General features: G+C 34.8%; 1 protein-coding gene and 1 pseudogene across 10 annotated transcripts; both read right to left on the minus strand.

The window, feature by feature from the left end:
• Positions 1-21,078, minus strand: part of LOC112726260 (uncharacterized) — a 71,132-nt pseudogene that overhangs the window by 14,010 nt on the left and 36,044 nt on the right.
• Positions 3,120-14,686, minus strand: LOC112746148 (uncharacterized). Of its 10 annotated transcripts, none has more exons than XM_072218319.1 (17): positions 14,373-14,686; positions 14,206-14,257; positions 13,907-14,080; positions 12,672-12,841; positions 12,489-12,573; positions 11,360-11,462; positions 11,178-11,262; positions 10,760-10,843; positions 9,763-10,163; positions 9,520-9,601; positions 9,250-9,426; positions 9,062-9,115; positions 6,083-6,169; positions 5,920-5,993; positions 4,807-4,853; positions 3,826-4,541; positions 3,120-3,532 (listed from the first exon to the last, which is right to left on the minus strand). In XM_072218319.1, the coding sequence occupies exons 3-15, from the start codon at positions 13,944-13,946 to the stop codon at positions 4,826-4,828; spliced, it is 1,470 nt and encodes a 489-aa protein (XP_072074420.1). In that variant the 5' UTR covers positions 13,947-14,080; positions 14,206-14,257; positions 14,373-14,686; the 3' UTR covers positions 3,120-3,532; positions 3,826-4,541; positions 4,807-4,825. The 10 variants fall into 10 exon arrangements, with proteins under 10 accessions (XP_072074420.1, XP_072074427.1, XP_025650707.1 ...); XM_072218326.1 differs by adding an exon at positions 6,627-6,709 and having other exon boundaries at positions 5,925-5,993; positions 6,083-6,308; positions 14,206-14,686; XM_025794922.3 differs by having other exon boundaries at positions 5,925-5,993; positions 14,373-14,675.

Here is a 21,078-nt window from a genome sequence, read left to right on the forward strand (position 1 = left end):
TTCCTAGAGTTGATACACTTGTTAACAACATGTGTGAGTGTTTTAACTCTGTTATTGTAGAGGCTAGAGAGAAACCAATTGTGTCTATGCTAGAAGACATTAGGGTTTATCTAATGAATAGGTGGTCTGATAACAGGCAAAGTATAGTAACATATGCCGGAAAAATATTGCCAAAAATAAACAAGAAAATTGAAAGGGAGTTTGATAAGGGTGGGGAGTGGCTGGCCATATATGCTGGTAGGGACAAATATGAAGTGTCTAGCAGTCAGGGTAATAGAGCCAAGTTTGTTGTGGACTTAAACTTACATGAGTGCTCCTGTAGAAAATTTCAACTAACAGGTTACCCTTGTGAGCATGCCATGAGCTGCATTAGGAAAATGTGTCTAGATGTTAAGAACTATGTCAACAAGTGTTATAGGAAAGAGACCTACGTGGACTGCTACCAACATGTAATCTACCCATTGAATGGACCAAATCTCTGGTCCCGGACTGAGAATGATGATGTGCTGCCACCAGTGTTTAGGAAACCAATCCCAATTTGTTGTACTGTTAAGTATACGCAGGAATGTCACTGCACAACAGATGCCCAAAAAGAAAGGAGGGCACAAAAGAAAGGAAGATGGAACACAAATTTTATAGAAAACTACCAAAATAACCACAATACAAGATCAAAAAAACCTACCAAGACAAACAACACACCAGCAACAAGAGTTCATCCAAAAGGAAGAGCAGTACACAGTTGGAGGAAGCCAGGAGTCACAGACTCATCCAAGAGAGCTAATGCAGCAGCAGTGTCAGTCAACCACAACCATCAACAGCAACAGTCACTAGCCCATCTAGGAGCCTAGGTTATGGCAAAACACCACCTAGGGCCTGGAAGGCATTGGATGAAGAACATAGTAGATTTATGATTCCATCTGTTTGTAATGAATCTGTCAATGACAAGGCTAATGCCATGTGATACTTTAGACACCCTACTTTAAGACTACTACTGTCATGTTGATCTCTTTTGTTGTTACCTTTTCATGGTTGTATTTAAGGCTTGTTGGATATTGTTATGGTTAGAGAAGCTACTTTAAGACTTCTCCTTATCTAATGAATTACATGAATTTCAGCACAAAGTTATGTGAATTGGCAAATAAGCCTTGTTTTTATTAGTAGATGAAACTGAAATAAACTGTACAGAGCCAAATAAGTATGTCAAATACAGGAACTCATTGCTATTCATTTCAATCAAAACCTTACAATGTTTACAGCAAATGGCTTTACAGACACAGCAAAAAAAATTTCATTCTCTTTACATTACTGTTATCACCAACTGTATGTCAATTTTTTCAATCCTAAACAATTGACATTCCCTACAAACCAGGGGACAACAACAGAATGGCAAAAATAAACAAAATGCTAACCCCCTAAACCTCAATTGAGTCGATCACATAGCAGCAGCCCAGCCAGTGTCCATCCAAGAATTCCAACACCAAGTGCCAATGCAAACTTCCTTTCAGCTTTCTGCAGTTCTTCTTTCAACGAGCTTGCTTTGTTCTTCGGTCTTTGAATTTGTGGATCTTGTCCTTCAGGCTCTGCCCAAGCAAAATAATCGCATCCATCTCCTATCTGTTCTCAACCAAACCAACACGAACACACCAGCACGAACACACCAAACACTTCAGATCCTTCAAACACTAACACCCAATGCTATTTTCAAACAGGAGACAGAAAAGATGAGACTCACCTGAAAGTTGACGCAGCCCCAGAATCTTCTTCCTGGGTTCTCCGCTGTAGATGACGTGCGCAATACCGGTCTCTCTCCACAGAAGCAAGTCCTCCTTCTCCCACGACTCTTGGTGCTGCTACGCGAACCTTGGGAGGACGACTGGGTAGCCATTCTCAGCAGACGAAGAACATCATCTTTGGGATTAGGGTTTACTTATTGGACTGGGCAGCATTTCATTTTCCTTTTTTTTTCCTGCTTCCAATTCCAACTGTTAACTACAGGCAAACTGCCAACTTTGCCACGTCGGACACGGCGTCAATAATTTGACACCCACTTAACGGAAGGACTTGATTGATGCAAATCAAATCTTTTTAGGATTTAAATAGAACAGTTTAAACGTTGGGGACTAAAATAGAATTCACCCCAAACGTAGGGGACCAAAATAATAGTTTACCCTTATTGTTATCTCTATTCTTGTACGTATCTGAATACATAGCATATGGTGTACGTTGGACAATTGCTTATATGAGACACAAATACTTAGATGTTGTGTTTGTGCTTCATAGTCCATTTTCGTAATCAATTTATTGAATAAGATTTGGTAAAATGATCATTACGTTTGGTGCTATTTTGTAGTGTCCCCCCGTTAGTTAGCTGCAGTTATGCCCTATTAAATTTGGGATTAATTACCAAATATGCATTCAAATGATTTAAATACTAACAAAAATAATCTTGAAAAAACAATACCTCCATCTAAGAACAAAGGCATCACTTAGGAGAGCGATGAACAATACAAACTAAAGGTAAAATAAACGCATCAAAAAAAAATTGATCAAAACAAGCTCAAATATTTTAAGGGAAACTATCAAAATATTACATATCTAGAGACTAAAAATATATTTAAACCTGTAATTAATATTCTTGTTATCCCGTGTCAAGCATTAGCCTGATGTTTGTTAAAATAAACTCTTAATTACTAATTTGCAATGTAAATATTCCATTGTTTATTGTGTTTAATATTATTATATGAAGAGTAAAACTGAACATTTAAATATTATATTAAAATGTGAAATAAACTCTTACACGGGCTTAAGATTAGAAAATTAACACCTTCAGTAACATTTTTATTGATTTCCGGTTGAATTATAATATATTATATTCGATCATTTGTGGAATCATAGTTCATAAATATCTTCCACTTGCTCATGTGGAGCACTCGTTTTCTTTTCATCAAAATAATTTTATAGTGGCTTTATGATCTCTTTTTCTGGGGTTTTAGGTTCTAGTGTTTTACCGTACCATAGAGGATGATAGAGTTTACACATTAATAATGTAAACCAAAGTCCACATTATTCAATGCCACAAAGTTCAAGTTACTATAACAGCATGAGTGCATGACATCCTCTTAAAGTTAAATTAAATGATCACATTCGTTAACAATTCAAGTCTTCTCATACAGGTAATGGAGAAACTAGAAAATCAGGTTGACGTCTCTGTAGCAATATCCCACAATAGGGACACAATGGTTTTGAGGAAACTGCTCGAGACAAAGATTTGGTTACAAAATCAGAATCAAACTGAGACGAAGACATTCGAAAAAGTGGGTCAGGCGCCAACCTAAACGCCACCCTATGGCAGCACACACAAAACCACAGTGGGATACTAGGGCAAACCTGCATACTAACGGCGCATCTTGATAACTTATGCCGCTTATCATTGCTGCCACTGCCTGAAGTTTTGCCTTGACATAAACCAAACTCTGGGGACTCAAATGGAACTGATGCTGAACAATAACTGCATGACTCCACAGCTGAACATCTACTGGACAGAAATAATCATGAGAAATGAACAAAAAATTTGAAACTATCATATTTGATGTACTGAGTAATGATTTTGCAGCATTGTGGAATTTAGTTAAAGCAGTTTTCTATTGCACAAGGAAACTTTAGCAAGAAATTACCAAGACAATGATGAATAATAAAAGCATTAATTAAATGATTCCAAGTTTCCAACTTTTCAATATTTAACCACCTTAGTGGTCAGGTAATCAGTAAATGATTTTAACATGCAGCGATATAATTCAAAATTGAAACTCTAGTACTAAATATTACCTTTTCTCATTGGTAACCTCTGATGCAATGGATTTCAACTCGCCACGTACATGATCGTTGTTTAGCGCAATCCATTGTTCCATTTGTGCTAGTCCAACAGGATACCAATGACCAGTTTGGAAAGGAGTTGCCCCTGGACGGGACTTGCTAGTTTGAGAAGCACAAAAACTAAAACCGACAAGCCTTTCACGGAGTTCTCTTTCACTGCTTCCAAGAATTGCTATCCACTTGGTTACTTGTTCGTCCATAGAACAGCATTCCCCTTTAGTGTTTTGAACTTCGCTGGATATTCGTGTGATTTCATCAGCATCCAGCTGCGCCAACATTACTCGTCTACAAATTATATTGAGCAAGTGTAGCATGCGAGAAGGAACACCTGACAAACTTGAAGAGACCTGCAGTAAAGTCTTTTCATTGGGAAGGTCCGTATGAAATCCCGGAAAAGACAGAGAGATCCACTTGATGAGTAAATGCTCTACATATCTTGGCATGCTGACCTTGAAGTCCAATAATGCCAAAATTATATCCAAAAGAACTAGGGCCTATCAAGACACTGATATTGGTTCAAAGACCATATGATATTGGAACCCCAATTGGTTAAATCTTTCTCTGCCAAACCGGAAAGTTCTTCAGTGTAAAATGGAACAGGACGATTCAAGCAAATATCCACATGTAGCCCACCAATCCAATGGTATTCAATAGCTGCTCTCAGTACCCTGCTCATGGTTCAAGAATACAAATATCACAATTGCATATTTGTGGAATTTTTTCATTGAAACTTCATTAGCAAAAGACAAAAGGAGAAAGAAAACAAATACTTAGTAGGAAAATAACTATTGACATGTATTCAAGATTGGTTCAAAACACTAATTATTTGGGTAATTATACACTTTTTTATCTCCAAACTATTCCCCCTTCTCTTCGCACACAGCCAAAACAGAATGCCAAAAGGGGAACATAGGCTGAGAAATCATTTTGTACCTTCCTTCATACATTCGATTCAGTTTCTCAACATCAAAGCAATGAACCTGCAATAAACAAGTATAAATACTCAATAGCAACCTCATATAGTCAAAGAAGAAAAATTAAACTTCTAAATATTCTTGCAGCATATGCCTGGTTGAGGAATTAAAAGATAAAATAAAATTAGAGGTAGGAACTTCAAATTAACATGAATTATCTTCTTTTAAATTAGGGCTAACAAATCAATGCTAAACTCTAAGGTGACTGCTTCTATTAGTGAATGCATTGGCTAAATAGAAAATTGGATTAAACAACTAAAAAAATTTGAACAGCTGTGGAAAGATACTACTGATGTGATCAGTAAGAATATCATTCAATAGCTGTGATTCAGATTTCAGACAACAGGTAGGGAAAACAGATTCAAACCAGAGAATATTATGATTATGTCCCAACAAAAGGGCCAGAGCAACATGCTTTGAATTAATAGAAGAATGATTTAGATATTCTGGATAAATGCATAAAACTTCCAGAAAGCCAAGATCATTTTTTAGCTTGGGAATCACGCACACTTATTTGGAATCAATAAAACAAATTCAGAAGAGGAAAAAAAAGAAGAAAGAAAAACAACACTATTAAGTTCCCCCCTTGAGCATTTGCTTCACTCATCACACATGGTTTAGTTAACGTTGCAAAATGAATGCAAAGAACAATGTTAGAACTGGTAGTTAGAAAGGGGAAAAAATGAGAAACAATCTGTTCATCTGTCCATCAATATACGAAGTTACTAATATGAGGAAGACTTAGAGCTCCTCTACTCACTAACAAATGTCAAAAGACCCCTACCTAATCCCTATCTCTGATTGAGATTCCCTATATAGTGACAAGGTTCCTTGAACACAACAAGTACTAGATAGCTAAATGTTCTTAAAAATAGCATCTATAAGATGATTGCTAGTTCATTCTCTGTTTCTTGCTTTTTTCATATTCAAGGATGATGGGATATACAAAATTCCTAGATTTTTGGGCACTGCCTTTAATTTTTGTCTGGGCAATCAAGAATCCTGTACCTTTGGACAATGCACACAGGGTATATACAAGTGAAAAGATTTTTCTGAAAATAAAAGAAAATACCATACAGTAGCGACGACAAGATTTCCAGGTGAAACTGCTGCACCAAGGCATGAATCATATACATCATCTGAAGCCTGCAAGGAAAAAGGTGCATGTCTGCTTAAGGGGTGGAAATGGCAGAAGTCATATGAAAAGAGAGTAAAAAAGGACAAAAATAACATACGCTGGATGAATTGTTATTATGAGGCATATGAACAGGTACTTCATCTAGGCATCTATCGCGCAAAATCCAGCTACGCACTAAATTATCCTACAAATATTTAAAAAAACAATCACGACTAAATCCCCATATGGTCCTTGAGATTCACGGCTTTCATTATTTTAGTCTCTCATATTCAAAATTCACTATACTGGTCCCCGAGATTCAGCTTCAGGCACCATATTGGTCCCTGGACCCTTTCCGACGTTGAGTCTACGAACGAAATGCTAAGCTAGCTTTGACTTGCCACGCTAAACACAGGGCTAAATGACGTCGTTTTATTTTAGGGCTTGAACAAGGCGAAAATGAGATTGTTTTGGAGAATGAGGAGAGATAAAACAATTTGCACATCATATAAACTTTTCTTCATCTTCTCGTTTTTGCCTTGTTTAAGTGCCAAAACTAAATGACAGCATTAAGCCCTATGTCCAGCGTGGCAAGTCAGAGCCAGCTCAACACTTTGTTTCCTGACCTAATGCTGGAAAGGGTCCAAGGACCAATATGGTACCTAGTGCTGGATCTCGGAGACCAATGTAGTAAATTTTGGATTTGAGGGACTAAAATGGTGAAAGCTGTGAATCTAGAGAACCACTTTGGGGATTTAATCAACCAATCACCAGTCAAAAATACATAATACAGATATTAAACTACTGATTAGATATGCTAAAATTAAACAGGAAGGAATTGCAACATTATAGTGAACATATTTTAAAGACTGATTTGCTAATTATTCTTTAAACTCATCATTTATTTCTTTCTGTAATATCAGAACCAAACAAGTTAGCTTTTGTTTCCAATATGCCACTATTTTTAAAACTTATTACCAAAATGCCACCCTTTTCAAACTATTTACTCAAAATAGTGGCACCTTGTATTCTTTCTTCTTTTTTTTTTTCACAATTTGACTTGGAGGCACTTAACTGAAAAACACCTTCCACGTAGAAAATGCTAAATAGGGAAGCTTATCAAATGCAAAAATGCTCAAGCATTTAGCACCTTCCACTTTGGAACGGCTGAATAGAAGTTTTTCAATATTTAAATCAATAAGCGTGAAAGAGCCTCCAATGACATGTACAAATGAATATTTTCGTGATTTAAATAACAAAATAATAAATCATTAACTAATATTAATATAAATTTAAATATGTTTATCAATCTGACTAAGTTTAATTAATAACATAAATAAAATTGATGATTGAAACTTTAAATTATTGATTAACGTACTATATTTTATTAATTTAAATATATTTTGCCATATCATCCATCATCAAAATAAAATATCATAATAATTGATGTGAGTATTATCATGATTGTAATCTTAATGTAAGAGTATTAGTCATAAAAAAAATACAATTTTTTTTAAATATAGTATATTGAAATAGGTTAAAGAAAATACTCATGATATAAAATATAGTACTCCCATCAGTTACTTGATGCTTTTTATCACAATAAAAATAAATAAATAGACAAAGGTACACATGAAAGAGTTGAAGACAGACAAAAATACATACCAAAATTTGTAAATATCAAAGCACGACAACATTGTTTCCGATCAACAAAAATACACCTCAAGCCTTACAAACCAACTGACGGGCAACAGCATAGTACTTTCGTCCATCAAAAACAATCTTTGACGTGTAGTTTGATATTCATGAACTTTGGTGTGTACTTTTGTCAACTGAGACTTTTTTTTTTTCATGTGTACTTTTGTCCATTTACTCCAATAAATAATATCAGGTCATTGATAAGAGTATTTACCTGTGTTTTTTTTATGATTGAAACCTTAGTGTAAGATTATTAATCATAAAGAAATGTAAAAAAAATTAAAATACCATATAGCGAAATACATTAGTTAAAAACAATTACTTTATAAGATACAATACTCTTATCAAGTATTTAATACTTTTTATCATCAACTTACTAAAAGATATATTATAACTGATGGGAATACTATATTTTATCATGAAAATTTTCTTCAAGCAAGATTATGTATTTCATTATACTGCATTGTATAATTTTTGTATTTCTTTATGACTAATAATACTCTTACATTAAAATACAATAATCAGTTTTAATTTATGTTATTAAACTTAATTTGATTGATAAATATATTTAAATATAATAATATAAGCAATGCTACATGGCCAGCAAATATTATCATTTTTGGCCAGCATTTGGCAAGCAATAATTTGCACCTATATTTATCAGAGTTTTGTACACATAAATCAATGCAGTTTGCACCCAAGTTTTCCAGAGTTTGCACCCATGAATTAGTAAAATTTATTTGTTAAAGACAATTTAGTGTTTGTGCTGGCCATCGCCAAAAATACTAAAAGATGCAGGCTCCCAAGAGTTTCTCTAATAATATATTTATATTAATATTAGTTAATTATTGATTATTAACTATAATTATGTCATATAATCAAAAAGCTATTCATTTCCACACGTCAATTGAAGCACTTTTACGTTTATTGATTTCAATATTGAAAAGGCCTTCCCATTAAGCGCATCCAAAGAGGAAGGCGTTAAACGCTTTAGCGTTTTAAATTGGATACACTTCCCTATTTAGAGCTTTCCACGTGGAAGGCGCTTTCCCGTTAAAGTGCCTCCAAGTCAAATTGCGAAGGAAAAAATTACAAGGTGCAACCGTGGCAAAATGGTAGCATTTTCATGATAAGTTTTAAAAATAGTGTCATATTGGAAAACAAGCCCAAGTTTGAAACCCTGTTATTGATAGAAGCTTAGAGATCCAATTTTTAGAAAATTGGAAGAGTAAGCACATTCTTCTTTTGAAATCTGAGACATATTTAATGTCCTTCCCTCTTCAACATAGAAAAATCTAGTCACATCAATTAAACCTCTGACTCTCAAAAATCATATAGAAGATAAAGTGAAAATATATAAAAAAATTCATACGATATAACTTTATTTAAATAAATTTACCTGGCTACAGCTGTACAAACATCTTCCACCAAATGCCCATGCCAAGCCAGTAACCTGGAGGAAATCGACATTGAAGAAATCAACAAAGTATTGCAGCTTCAAGAAGTCATCTAACTCAAGAGAAAGGAACAATAATAATATTAAAAGAATAGAATTATAAATTTTGAACAATAAAATAAAAAACCTACAATATAGTCATGTGCATCATATGAACCAAGCTTGTTGAATTCCTTAGAAGATATGTCACATAGCCATATTTCAAAGGAACCAGAACCTTTGCCTATTGCTAAAAGCATCTTGGAAGAGCATTGGACATGCACAGTTACTGAAAGTACAGAAACTGGGACAACATTGACAGTGATAACCTATTTAGATATTGAAAACTCAGTAAATGAACGGCTGAGAAAGAAAGATAGAAGTGAAAAGAGTCTGAAATTTAAGTAAGAACTAGAAACTACCTCCTTCAACAAAATGAACACATTCTGATCCACTTCTGTTGATTTAATCAATTTGTGATAGTCACCCAACCAAACCTTGACACTGATAAGTGCATATATTTCAGCTTAGGTCAGATATTTGGTGCAAAATGTAACAACATACACACAGTCTAATTAGAAGTGTGAGGGAACTGAGGATCAATACATTGACCACTTAATCAAGAGTCTAAGGTGCTATGTCAAGAATGATTCATTTTAACTCACCTCCCATCAGAGCTTCCAGTAACTAATAAAATTTGTGGATTTGAGGAATTAACAGAAAATGACAACCAACTTATTGTTGTAACCCATGAATTGTGTGCTTCAAGAAATCCAACAAATTTCACAGCAGATGGGATTTTTCCACCCTCAATAGTATAGCAATCTGGTGCATAAAATCTCCATAAAGAAATTTTACCAGACTTCCCTCCAACAGCAAGTAGGCTGACAGTAGCATGAATATCATGCAGTAAAGGAGACCATGAAACAACAATTGAGCTTAGCACTGCGCTGCGAGTAGCATATTGATCAGCACTTATCACAGGCAACATGTCGTTCTCGGGAACTGTTTTCAAGGATTTCTTTTTAGGTTTAGCCACAGAATCTATTTCATCTGATGCATTTCTCTGCATGAACAATCTAACTTTAAGTACATAAAATCAAATTAACACAGAATAAAATTGTTTCAGTTAACCACAATTGTTTTAGCTGTAGTTAACTATGATTTACAGTTAAAAAAAATGATGAGAATGAATGTACAACTTATTATAGAAAAACCATAGTTTATACTACCAACAAGAAAAATGGCCATTTTGTTCATGAAGCATATACGACAAAAGAAAGGATTTTTTATTTTATTTGAAATTAAATCCATATCATATTTAATATATATACTTAAGTATCAGAACAAGCATCGTCATGACTCGATTTCAACAAAAGTCCAATATTAGATTCTCTAGAGACTGTGTGTGGGGTGCGTACATATATAAGTAACATACATCCAGGTCATATAAACTTTGTTAATGTCCCTTTATTTTGAAACAGCATTTTTCAAGTTATTGATTAATCATCTGATCTTTTCTTTTCTGCTGGCATAAAATAGATGATGTCAAAAGATGATATATATCATGAGCACGACTGGTCTCAGAATAACTAATTCTACCCCAAGTAGAGTATGAAAAAAGAAAACCAACCAAGAACATGGATGGATAAGATAACTTACTTTGGAAAACTCTAATGGAGTCCCCGTGCCTTGAAACTCAGTACATTGCAAATATTCAAATAGACGTTCACTAACGTTCACAACCTAAACAAAATAAGAATAGTGGCAGTTGGCAGGCAAGTAAACATGAAAACTATAAACACTTTCTATTTCAGTTCCATAAATGGAAACGCAAAAAGGAATTAGACACAACATACTTTCTATTTTACATATTTACAGCTAACATTTAATTTTTCTCCGAAGATGCTACAAATTACAACTTTTCTCAATCAGATCTGCTTTCAAAAGAAGCAATATCCCTATCCCAATCCCAATATAAATTATGCAGTTCACAGTTTTCAGTTTCATGTTTTCTTTAGGCACACAAAGATGGCATCAGTTCCTATTCCACACGATAAACCACTTTTATTGCACACACCTCAATCCATTCTGAACAGAAATCACAAAAGGGTGGACGATAAACCTTCACGTGTCCTTCGCTAGTGCAAACAGCCAACAAGCACCTGTGAATAATATATATTACTTATCGAATAAAATATCAATTTTGTCATTGAATAGAAATAACTGTGCATCTTTGCTTGCTAATCATCAAATTCTTACCCTGAATTCAAAGAAATGCCAAGTGGCGACCATGATATTGACTGAACAACAGGCTTATCATCACGGTACAAACTAATAGGGAGGAGGCATCCAGAGATTAAATCTGTGCAATGCATGATTCAATTCAGACATGTTAGCATTCTGTGGTTGGCAGCTCTAATTCAAAATTATTAAAAATTCCCTTTACCAAATATTAATAATAAACAACAAGATTGACAATGCTACATGACAAAGAAAACTCCCTCCAAACCATAAAACTCATCCCTATATGAGCACTACCAAAAATAAAAATCTCCATATACTATATAACAAATGAGTAGTTTCACATGTTTGGCATTGACCATGTAAGGTAATGTGGTTTTCCCGTTAATGGTTCCTTTATTTTTCTGGTTTCTCAAGGGATTACCCATCCCTACTACTAGGAAAAAAGGCTAACCCCTCTTCAGTAATAGTCAGGCTTCCCTCCCAATCAGGTCCTCTCAACTCATAATTGAATGGGATACTCCATAGTGTTGTATATCGACTATAGCAAGGTTTGAACCTAGTTCTTCATGCATACTACCCAAACTCCTCACCACTAAACCACTCTTAGGTAGTGTTTGCTTTCAGAGACTGAAACTGGGACTCAGTATTGTGTTTGGTTGCCAGATACTAGAACTAAAATTTTAGTTTCGCAACACAAAATTCCAATCCCTTTAGTACCTCAAAAAGTGGAGAAACGGGACTGAAATTTCTAAAGATGGAGACTGAAACTTTTAACATTTTCTTTAATAACTAAAGGTATTTTAGTAAATATCTTTATTTCATCTCCATATTCATCTTGAACCAAACAAGATACTAAGACATAATGTAGTCATATACACTTTACACCAAACATAATATAGAGACTTAATTTAGTCTTAGTCTCAGTCTCCGTCACCTTCCCAAACACAGCCTTAGCGACTAACAAAGCTGCTTCCTACATTTGTGTAGCCAATGCTTTGTGCTTTGTGGTTATGGAACCGTTTAAACCAGGTGATGAATAACTTTTAAAGCCCCAATGAATTTCATGATCCAACCATTAAAATAAAATAAAATCTTATGAAAATAAAAGAAAAAACATAATAAGTGAGTAGCTTATGAATTTGACCTTTTCTTTCAACAAAGCCAAAGAGGAATGGCTCAATTGGAGAGATTTTGATTATTCCACGTGGTCCATGAGGCATGTCTGGTCTCTGACCAAGGGAAAAAAAGGACAAAAAAAGTTAGATATAAAAACATATATTTTTATAAAAATACATAAATAAAAGAGAAAGAAGGGAAGAGTACAAACAAGAATGGTAACGAAGTGGGCGGTAGCAACAGCAAGGAGGTTGTCTTGGGACCAAGCAATGGCGTTTGGGAAACTAGGCGAACCAAGAAGCATAGTAGTCTGTAACGGTGCTGGAGAGGAAGAGGAAGAAGCCATGTGTTTATCACTCGTCAATGTAGCTCGTCCTTCTTCTGTTTAAATAAAAATCAAAATGACAAAACTAAAAATTGAAAAGAGCGGTAGTGACAGTGCCAACGAAATAAACCAAACCCATCTTGGTTGAACTGCATATAAGATAGGTGAGAACCATCTCTACATAATGTAATCTAATCTTAGGGTTTTAGTTGTGAAATTGTGGAAGATTTTAGAGAGCGAGACAGAGAAAATTTTTAGAGAGAAAAACAGGAAAGAAGGGAAACTGAGTAGTGCAATGTTGAGAGAAGAATGGTGTGTTCCAACAATATCAACTGGTTGGATCGTGACATGCATATTGCAAGCCATTCGGATTATGAGGTTAGTTTAGTATATACCAAAGTTGCGAGAACCAAATCGGTCAATGAATCGGTCAAGTGACTAGTTCAATGTTCTGAATACAGTCGAACTTGTTTAATTAAATATAAAATAAAATTATTAAAATACATTATAATTTTTTAAATATTTAATTTCAATGACTGGTATAATAACAATAATAAAATTCAAAATTTCACAACTCACATAATAATTTATCTATATTTCATCATTAAAATTTTACATTCAAGTCCAAACATCAAAATTTATAATTAAGAGAAAATCAAAATGCACATAAGTCATAGAGTAAATCAAAATAAAAAAATCAAAATAAGCTATCAATTAGCAATGAGAATAAAACAATCAAAACTTATAACTTGGTTGACTCAGTATGAAGACCAAGAGAAATCAAAGGGATTCACTTCACTTCTGCCCATTTTTTATTTTTGAATGACATTATTGCTCACTGCTAATTAACGTATCTCTGTATATTGTACTAACACTATATACTATTATATTGTACTAACACTATATACTACTACTATTCAGAGTACTTATCCTAATACAATATTAATAGTTGTAGATGCACTATAGCTTCTTTAGAATGCAATTATTTTTATAAGCAAGTTAATAAACATGACTAAAGGTTGATTGCATTTGATAAAGGAAAAATTAGTAACACAAAATTAAAATGAAAACGAAACGAAATAGAGAGAGAAATCAACAATCATGTGAAGGTGTATGAGTACCTTTGTTCCAAAGAGGAAAGTGCAAATCAAACCCATCCATGAATGAAGACTATAGAAATTGGCCACAATCCCATCCTTCCCCTAAATTGAATCGAATTCCAAATATTCTAGAAGCTAAAGCCACACCTTGCTAAATTCACTTATTTTTTCAATGGAATAGAACCAGGCAACTATCTGTGCACCAAAATTGCACCAAAATTACAGCAAGAACAATATTGTTTATAAAAATAAATTAATTAATTAGAATTTACATTATGATTTTTTTAAACAAGATTCAGAGCTAATTAAACCCAAGTTACCTCCTCCACTTGAGAGAATAAATCCAATGACCATCAGCAAAGTACGAAAAACCTGCAATTACTAGAGTATATGAGAAAAAGCAAGTTTTTGGAATAAAAAGTGTAAGGAAGGAAACCAGAAAGTAAAGAGAAGAGAGAGTGGTGGTGTGACTCTGTGCACTGCATACTACATCGATGAAGTCTTGTTGAGAAAGAAAAGGGAAAAAGGTGGATTTGAAGGAAAGAGCCCAAAAAACGATAAGGAGTGTGCAACTGAAAGCCCTAGAAGTCTTGCTGCAAAGAAGACAAGTGCGGAACAGAGACGTAAGCTAGCAACCGTGAGCAGAGGTGAGGCGACGATGACAGTAAATGACGCCGGCGACTGTCCGACGATGGAGAAGGTGGGGTGAGTAGCTGCGCTCTCTCTTCTGTGTTTAATGTTGGTGGGTCACTGATTTCAATTATTTTTTTTAACTTCATAAAAGGAGGTTAATAGTGTCTCAGCAGAAGGATCAACTAAAACAACGGGGTTAATGCGATTTACCGATTATCCACGAATTCGACCCATTTTTTTACTTATTTTTTATCTAGGAATTTTTTAACAATTAACTTTTGATGAATTTAAAAAAACAACTTTTTTGAATTATTTTGTTTAAAAAATATTATATAAAAATAAATTTATGTTTTAATATATTATAAAAAAAATTATTTATCAATTATGTTTAAATATAATAATATAAAAATATTTTTTTATTTGTTTATTATATAAAAAATCTTTTTTTTTAAGAAAAAATCATTTAAACAAAAATATAAATTATAATTTTTCAAAAAAAATATTATTTCTATTAATTGTCAACTCAATTTTTTTAATTTAATTTTTTTAGTTTAATAATTTAACAATATATTTTGTCACATATTTTTAAATATTGATAGTCATTGATAATTAAAAACAATAAAAACAATAAATTCAGATAATGCTCTAATATTCTTCTCCTATAAATTATTAACTATCCTAATTAAAAGCTACTAATTACTCTTTAATTATCTTAATATCACTTTAAACTTATTTAGGTGAATTTTTATGAAAATATTATTTTTCAAATAATTTTTTTTAAGATTAAAAAAATAGGTTTTTGAAATAAAAGTTGGGAGTACCGTGGGAGTACATGAAAAAGTACAGTGCACTTTAGTTGTTTTATTCGTTATTTTTTTATTTTTCAATTGTAATATGTTCCATTATAATTAAAAAAATTCAATAATACAAAATTACTAGTAGAGCCTGCTCCTATGAAATTATGGTCTTATATTCTTACGAGGAAATATTTTTTTTCAACTTGCAACTGAAAATAATATCAAAAGAGAAAGATTTTATAACTACAAGAGAATAATGTATTAATTAAAGACGACCTTATAAATTGCAGCCTAATTTAATAACTACAAGAGAATTATAATTTTTTATGAAAATTTTTTAGAAAAAACCAGTAGAAATTCCAATAAAAAAAAACAAAAAAACAATAGGATAGCAAAAAAGAGAGGAGAGAAAAAATAAAGTACCCAGCGGAGATGATGGCAAAGCAGAGTCTTTGAGTAGTAGCTTCACAGATTCACAAATAAAAGAGGCAGTGATCCCAGAGTGGATAAGAAGGAACAACGAAGCTGAGCAGATGCTAAGGGACAGCGGAGCAGAGTCGATGTGAAGGGAGGGCACACCGAAGCCCACGCGAAGAACAATAGAGTGTAGCAAAGGCAAACACAGAGTCACAGTGCTAGGCTTCCATTGAGGAGGTTTGGGAATGGAGTGTGAGGGAAGAAAGAGAGGAGGACGCAATGGGATGAGTAGAAAAAGGGGCCCAAGAGGAAGAGAGGTGAGAGAGAAAGGGCAGAAATCTATCGTTGTATTTTATAAAAATCGAATTTTTGCATTTAATAATAAAACTTACCTAATGTGTTCGGGAGAATAGTTTTTTTATTAATTATAGAGTTAACTATCATTTTTACCCACGAAAATTGAAAATACTGATATATCTACTCATAAAAAAAGGAAATTACCATTTGTACTCATGAAATATGGATTTCGCATAACAAAATTATCCAAACACTAAAAAATTACCTAAAATTCTTAAATTACCCTTATCTTCACCACTACACAACCTCCTTCACCCAATTACCTTTCTAACCCTAACTCTCTTCACCCAGTCACCACCCCCCTTTTCCTTTCTAATCTCAAATGGTTTTAACCTTGAATTTCTTGAAAATAATATCTAATAATTTTATTGATTATTATTATTATTATTATTGAGTGACTATATATATATATATATATATATATATATATATTTAATGAATAAATTTATCATTATTTTGGTCCAAAAAATATAGTACAATATTATTGTGTAATTAATAATAATTATTATTTTATTTTATTTTATTTTTGGTCGGAGGACTATTATGTCTAATAGAGAGAAACGTTGGGGATTGATTTGTACATTAGTTTTTCTTGGAGACTAAAATGTCCGGTTTTTTAATTTTCGGGGACTGATCTGGGTAATTACTCTGCCGAAAAATGAACTCGGGACTGATTTGTCTGCCAGAGTAAAATCTTGGGGATTGATCTGTGTATTAGTTTTCCTTGGAGACTAGAATGTCCGATTCTAAAATTCTTGGGGACTGATTTGAGTAATTACTCATATTTTTTTAGACTACTTTAATAAAGACACTAAAAATATATTTTTTTCTAAAGACGTTTACATGTATCATGTTATTATTAGACATCTTTATTAAATTGGTTAATAATTTATTTTTAATAAACCAGAACAAAATTGGTTTATTATAGCAATAATAATAAACTCAATTGTCTGCATTATAATTTTTAGATCCGATTTGATTCGATCGAATTGCACAATCTAAACCGAATATCTTTAAATTTTTTGATAAAAAACAAATATATTCCTAACTTTTTGTTTTGCGGACATTTTGTAACACCCTACCACACAGAGTCTTATGCTTAAGTCATAAAACAAGGGTGACGAGGTATTACGACCTTTAAAAGCAAAATTTAGTACGTATAGTAGTGTGAAAAATGTTCATAACTAGGAGCCTTTGGAGAAAAAGGGGGTAAATCAAAACCGATAAATCGTAAAGCGCAACGCTTCGATCGTAAATGAACATATAAAGAGTAAGCTAACGCGAAAAGATATACAAAAGAGTGCCAAAATACATATATCAAGACTCGGAACTCGGTTTGCGAAAATAACCGGTCCGAGCATAAAAGTATACATACATATATATAAAGAAACTACTCAAAAGACAACCCAACAGACAATATACCGAACCTGTTTCTTCAAAATGACCTCTAAGAGGAGTCAATACAGAATATATATATATATATATATATATATATATATATATATATATATATATATATATATATATATATATATATATATATATATATACACACAATGGAGAATATAAGTATCTAAACAAGTATATAAACCAAAATACAATCCCGAGAGCTAAGGATCTCCGCCAAAATGGAAGTTTCCAGTAAGCCTCAATGAGGAGCCTCACGTCCTGCATCTGAAAACCACAAAGTCTACATGGGTGAGAAGCGGAGGTTCTCAGCATGGTAACAGTACCCAAATATCGAACATGTAATGTCCTGAAAAAGTCGAAGGCAATCCTAGAACTTCCATTTTACAATCAAACCGTATAAATACAACTAAACCATGAGAAAAGTGAAAATAGGCGACTAACTTAAGGATCTTTAGGCTAACTAAACATCCCCTTTCCAAATCCTGCAAACCTCCAAACCGCCAACAGTAATTGAGATGCAAACACAAGTATATCAAACAAAGAAATGTCCAAGTAGGAAACAGATAAGACAATTAGGTAATTAGCAAGTAATGATGCAATCAATTAGGCAATCCAGACAAATCACATACAATGCATATGATGTATGCCTGTCGTAGTGGCTGATGAGTCTCATCTGTCAGTTATAAAGCCAGCCCGACAAGTCCTGTAGCTAACCATTGGATTGTCCCTCTGTCGTGTATCCCCAACTGGAGTTATCCAAAACATAAACATCATATACATATATCCAACACTCTCACTGGTGTATATTTACGGGGGTGAGCTCATCCAGAACTTTCACAGTGTCCGGCCACACTTACGACATAGGGTCAGCAGAGTATCGAGTCTCCACCTGGAGTCCTGGTGGCTAGCCACCGCTTTCACCCAAGAAAACTCGTATCTCAGATAAGTGGAGTGCAAACAATCACAATAATCAACCATTCAGCATATATACATTTAATCATAGCCATACATTTATATTCGTCTCAGCCATCCGGCTTACAAATCATAATTCATACTCAGCCATAATCAGCATCACACACAGCCATTCGGCTCATATCACACTCAGTCATTCGGCTCATATCATATACAACACTCCACCATTCTCTTCAACAATTCATATCATCCTCTTTTATCATAACTCATCATGACATCCCCTTTCTTCATCCACAAGTTACCCTCTCCCCTAGCTTACTCTCATTTTATTGGAGTTTGTCTTGTGTTTTATTTATGTTTTACTGATAAGATGTAATTTAAACTCTATGATAACGTTGCGTATTGCAAGTGGAGTCATCATCCACGATTCAAGGCATGGGCATCGAAGAAAATGACGTCTGTTAGGCACGACATAGACTATATGGAAGAAGTCAGTATCCGTCTTAAGTTGTTATGAATAATTTATGGTATTAATAATCTAACTTAACCCATGCAACATTTGGCAGTTTAAGTTTCGGCCATATCTCGGCATCATCGTCCCGGCCAAGTTACACCACCACCTTGATATGTGTGACATGGTAGGGCCGTTGGTTTTGTTCGAGTGTGTTGAATGACATCCTGTGGACCAAGTGATCTGCCAGTACGGGTATGCACAGTCCTCTCCTCTGCCGGCACAAGACATCCCTATTGACCAGCATTGTTACACTCTTCGGGAAGTACAATGCCATGATTGAAGCGCGATACTCGAAGATTGGATTCATCAATGGGGGAACCGCCGCAACAGTCAATTGCGAGATAAGAATTTTCGATCAACAGCCGACTATAGCCCGTCTGCCGATTACAGTCGTTGGTACATTAATTCATTCGGGATGTACTTAAGGTTGTCAGAGTTCGTTCCTCAGCAGCCACCCCAACAACTACCATGGCGGCAACCCCAGCAGCCATATGCAGTGTTTCAGCCATTTTCCTATTATCGCATACTACTGCCTCAGCCACCACAACCCAGCCATCACAGCCAGGACAGCCACCACTGCCTTAGCACAAGCATGTCCATCTGGAATTTGAGTTTGTAGACTTTTCCGCATTTTCACCACTGGTTGAGCAGTATACGGATGATGCGATCATCCGTCGTTTTCTTGATGGTGTTATTCCTCTTGAGGATGTCTTCGATACAGCGCCACCGCAGCCACACCAGGCATCAGTGGACGGATCCTCTCGTCGAAGCCATCGTACTCCCACACTCGATAGTCGAGCGAGTGGTTGCATTGATCTGCATATTGAGATCGATTTAGGTCGTATGAATGTGCCACCACAGCCCTTGAACGGTCTTGACTTGAATGTGCCGATACCGCAGGAGGTTGTCGATGAGTATATCCCTGGTCCTTTAGCTCCGCCAGCTGCAGGTGGGTCAGGTCCAGTAGAGGGACAATGAGTTGGTCATCAGTATAACCTATGAACAGATGTCCGTCCACCAAACAAGTTTACTCTGTCAAGTGTTGACAAGATTGTGAACAAGACACTGGAATTTTTCAAGAAGAAGCCGTGACTTGATTAGTCAAACTTAGTCTATTTAATATTTGTATTAATTGTATGCGTCTTTAGTTGAGTCGAACTCAGTATTTAATTTCAATCATGTGTAGTTCATTTGAAGTTGCAATATTTAATATTTCTATTAGTTGTAATTAACTTAAAAATATGTTAACTTAAAAAGTGTTTAACTTAGAAATAAATTAACTAAAAAATACGCTAACTTAGAAATACATTAACTTAAAAATACATTAACCCTATGAACCACCACTGCCACCAACCCCACTTGGTCCTGCACATTGAGGACATCTACTATGACTATGACCCTGCCTCCCGCAAAGACGGCATACCCGTGGACCACACATTTTTCGTGAATCCATTTCATTCAAATAGCGAGTTAATTTTGGACGACCTTTTGACATTCGTCTCAGGGCAGGATTCGCAACCATCATCGATCCCTGGTAATCAGGCCATGTCACCGTGTCGCCTACTGGGACAAACTCAATTCTATAGACCTTGCAAATTTGTGACATCTTGTACACATCACCGACATACACCTGCCAATCGAGTCGCTGGTTAGCACAACACACTATCACATGGCGACATGGAAGTTGCTCCACCTGAAAATGCCTACAGTCGCATTTTTGTCGTGCAAGATCAACTACTAACACTCGTCCACTTGGCATTTCGAGCAGCTCAAACACCTCGTTTCTTCGATCAAACCGGTGTACGATTATATTTTCTGCACGCTGCATATTTGCCTCTATCCGCTGAGTGACAAACTCATAGTAAGTAAATCCAGCACACTTGCGCTGGTAAGCCTCAAAATTTTTCTGCGTAAACAACTCATTCAACCGATAATATGTTGCTCGAACGAGCGCCAAGACATGCAGATTACGGTCACCCTTCAACACTGAATTAATGCACTCCAGAAAGTTTGTCGTCATGTGACCCCATCGATGTCTCTCATCAAATGCCAACACCCACTGAGGTAGGTCGATGTTATCGCACCAACGGGCATATGCCTCGCCTCGTTCTTGCAACCTCTTGTAATTGACATTGTACTCCTCCACCGTCCTT

The sequence above is a fragment of the Arachis hypogaea genome, chromosome 2 (genome assembly GCF_003086295.3).
Source record: "Arachis hypogaea cultivar Tifrunner chromosome 2, arahy.Tifrunner.gnm2.J5K5, whole genome shotgun sequence".
NCBI classification, from domain to species: domain Eukaryota; kingdom Viridiplantae; phylum Streptophyta; class Magnoliopsida; order Fabales; family Fabaceae; genus Arachis; species Arachis hypogaea.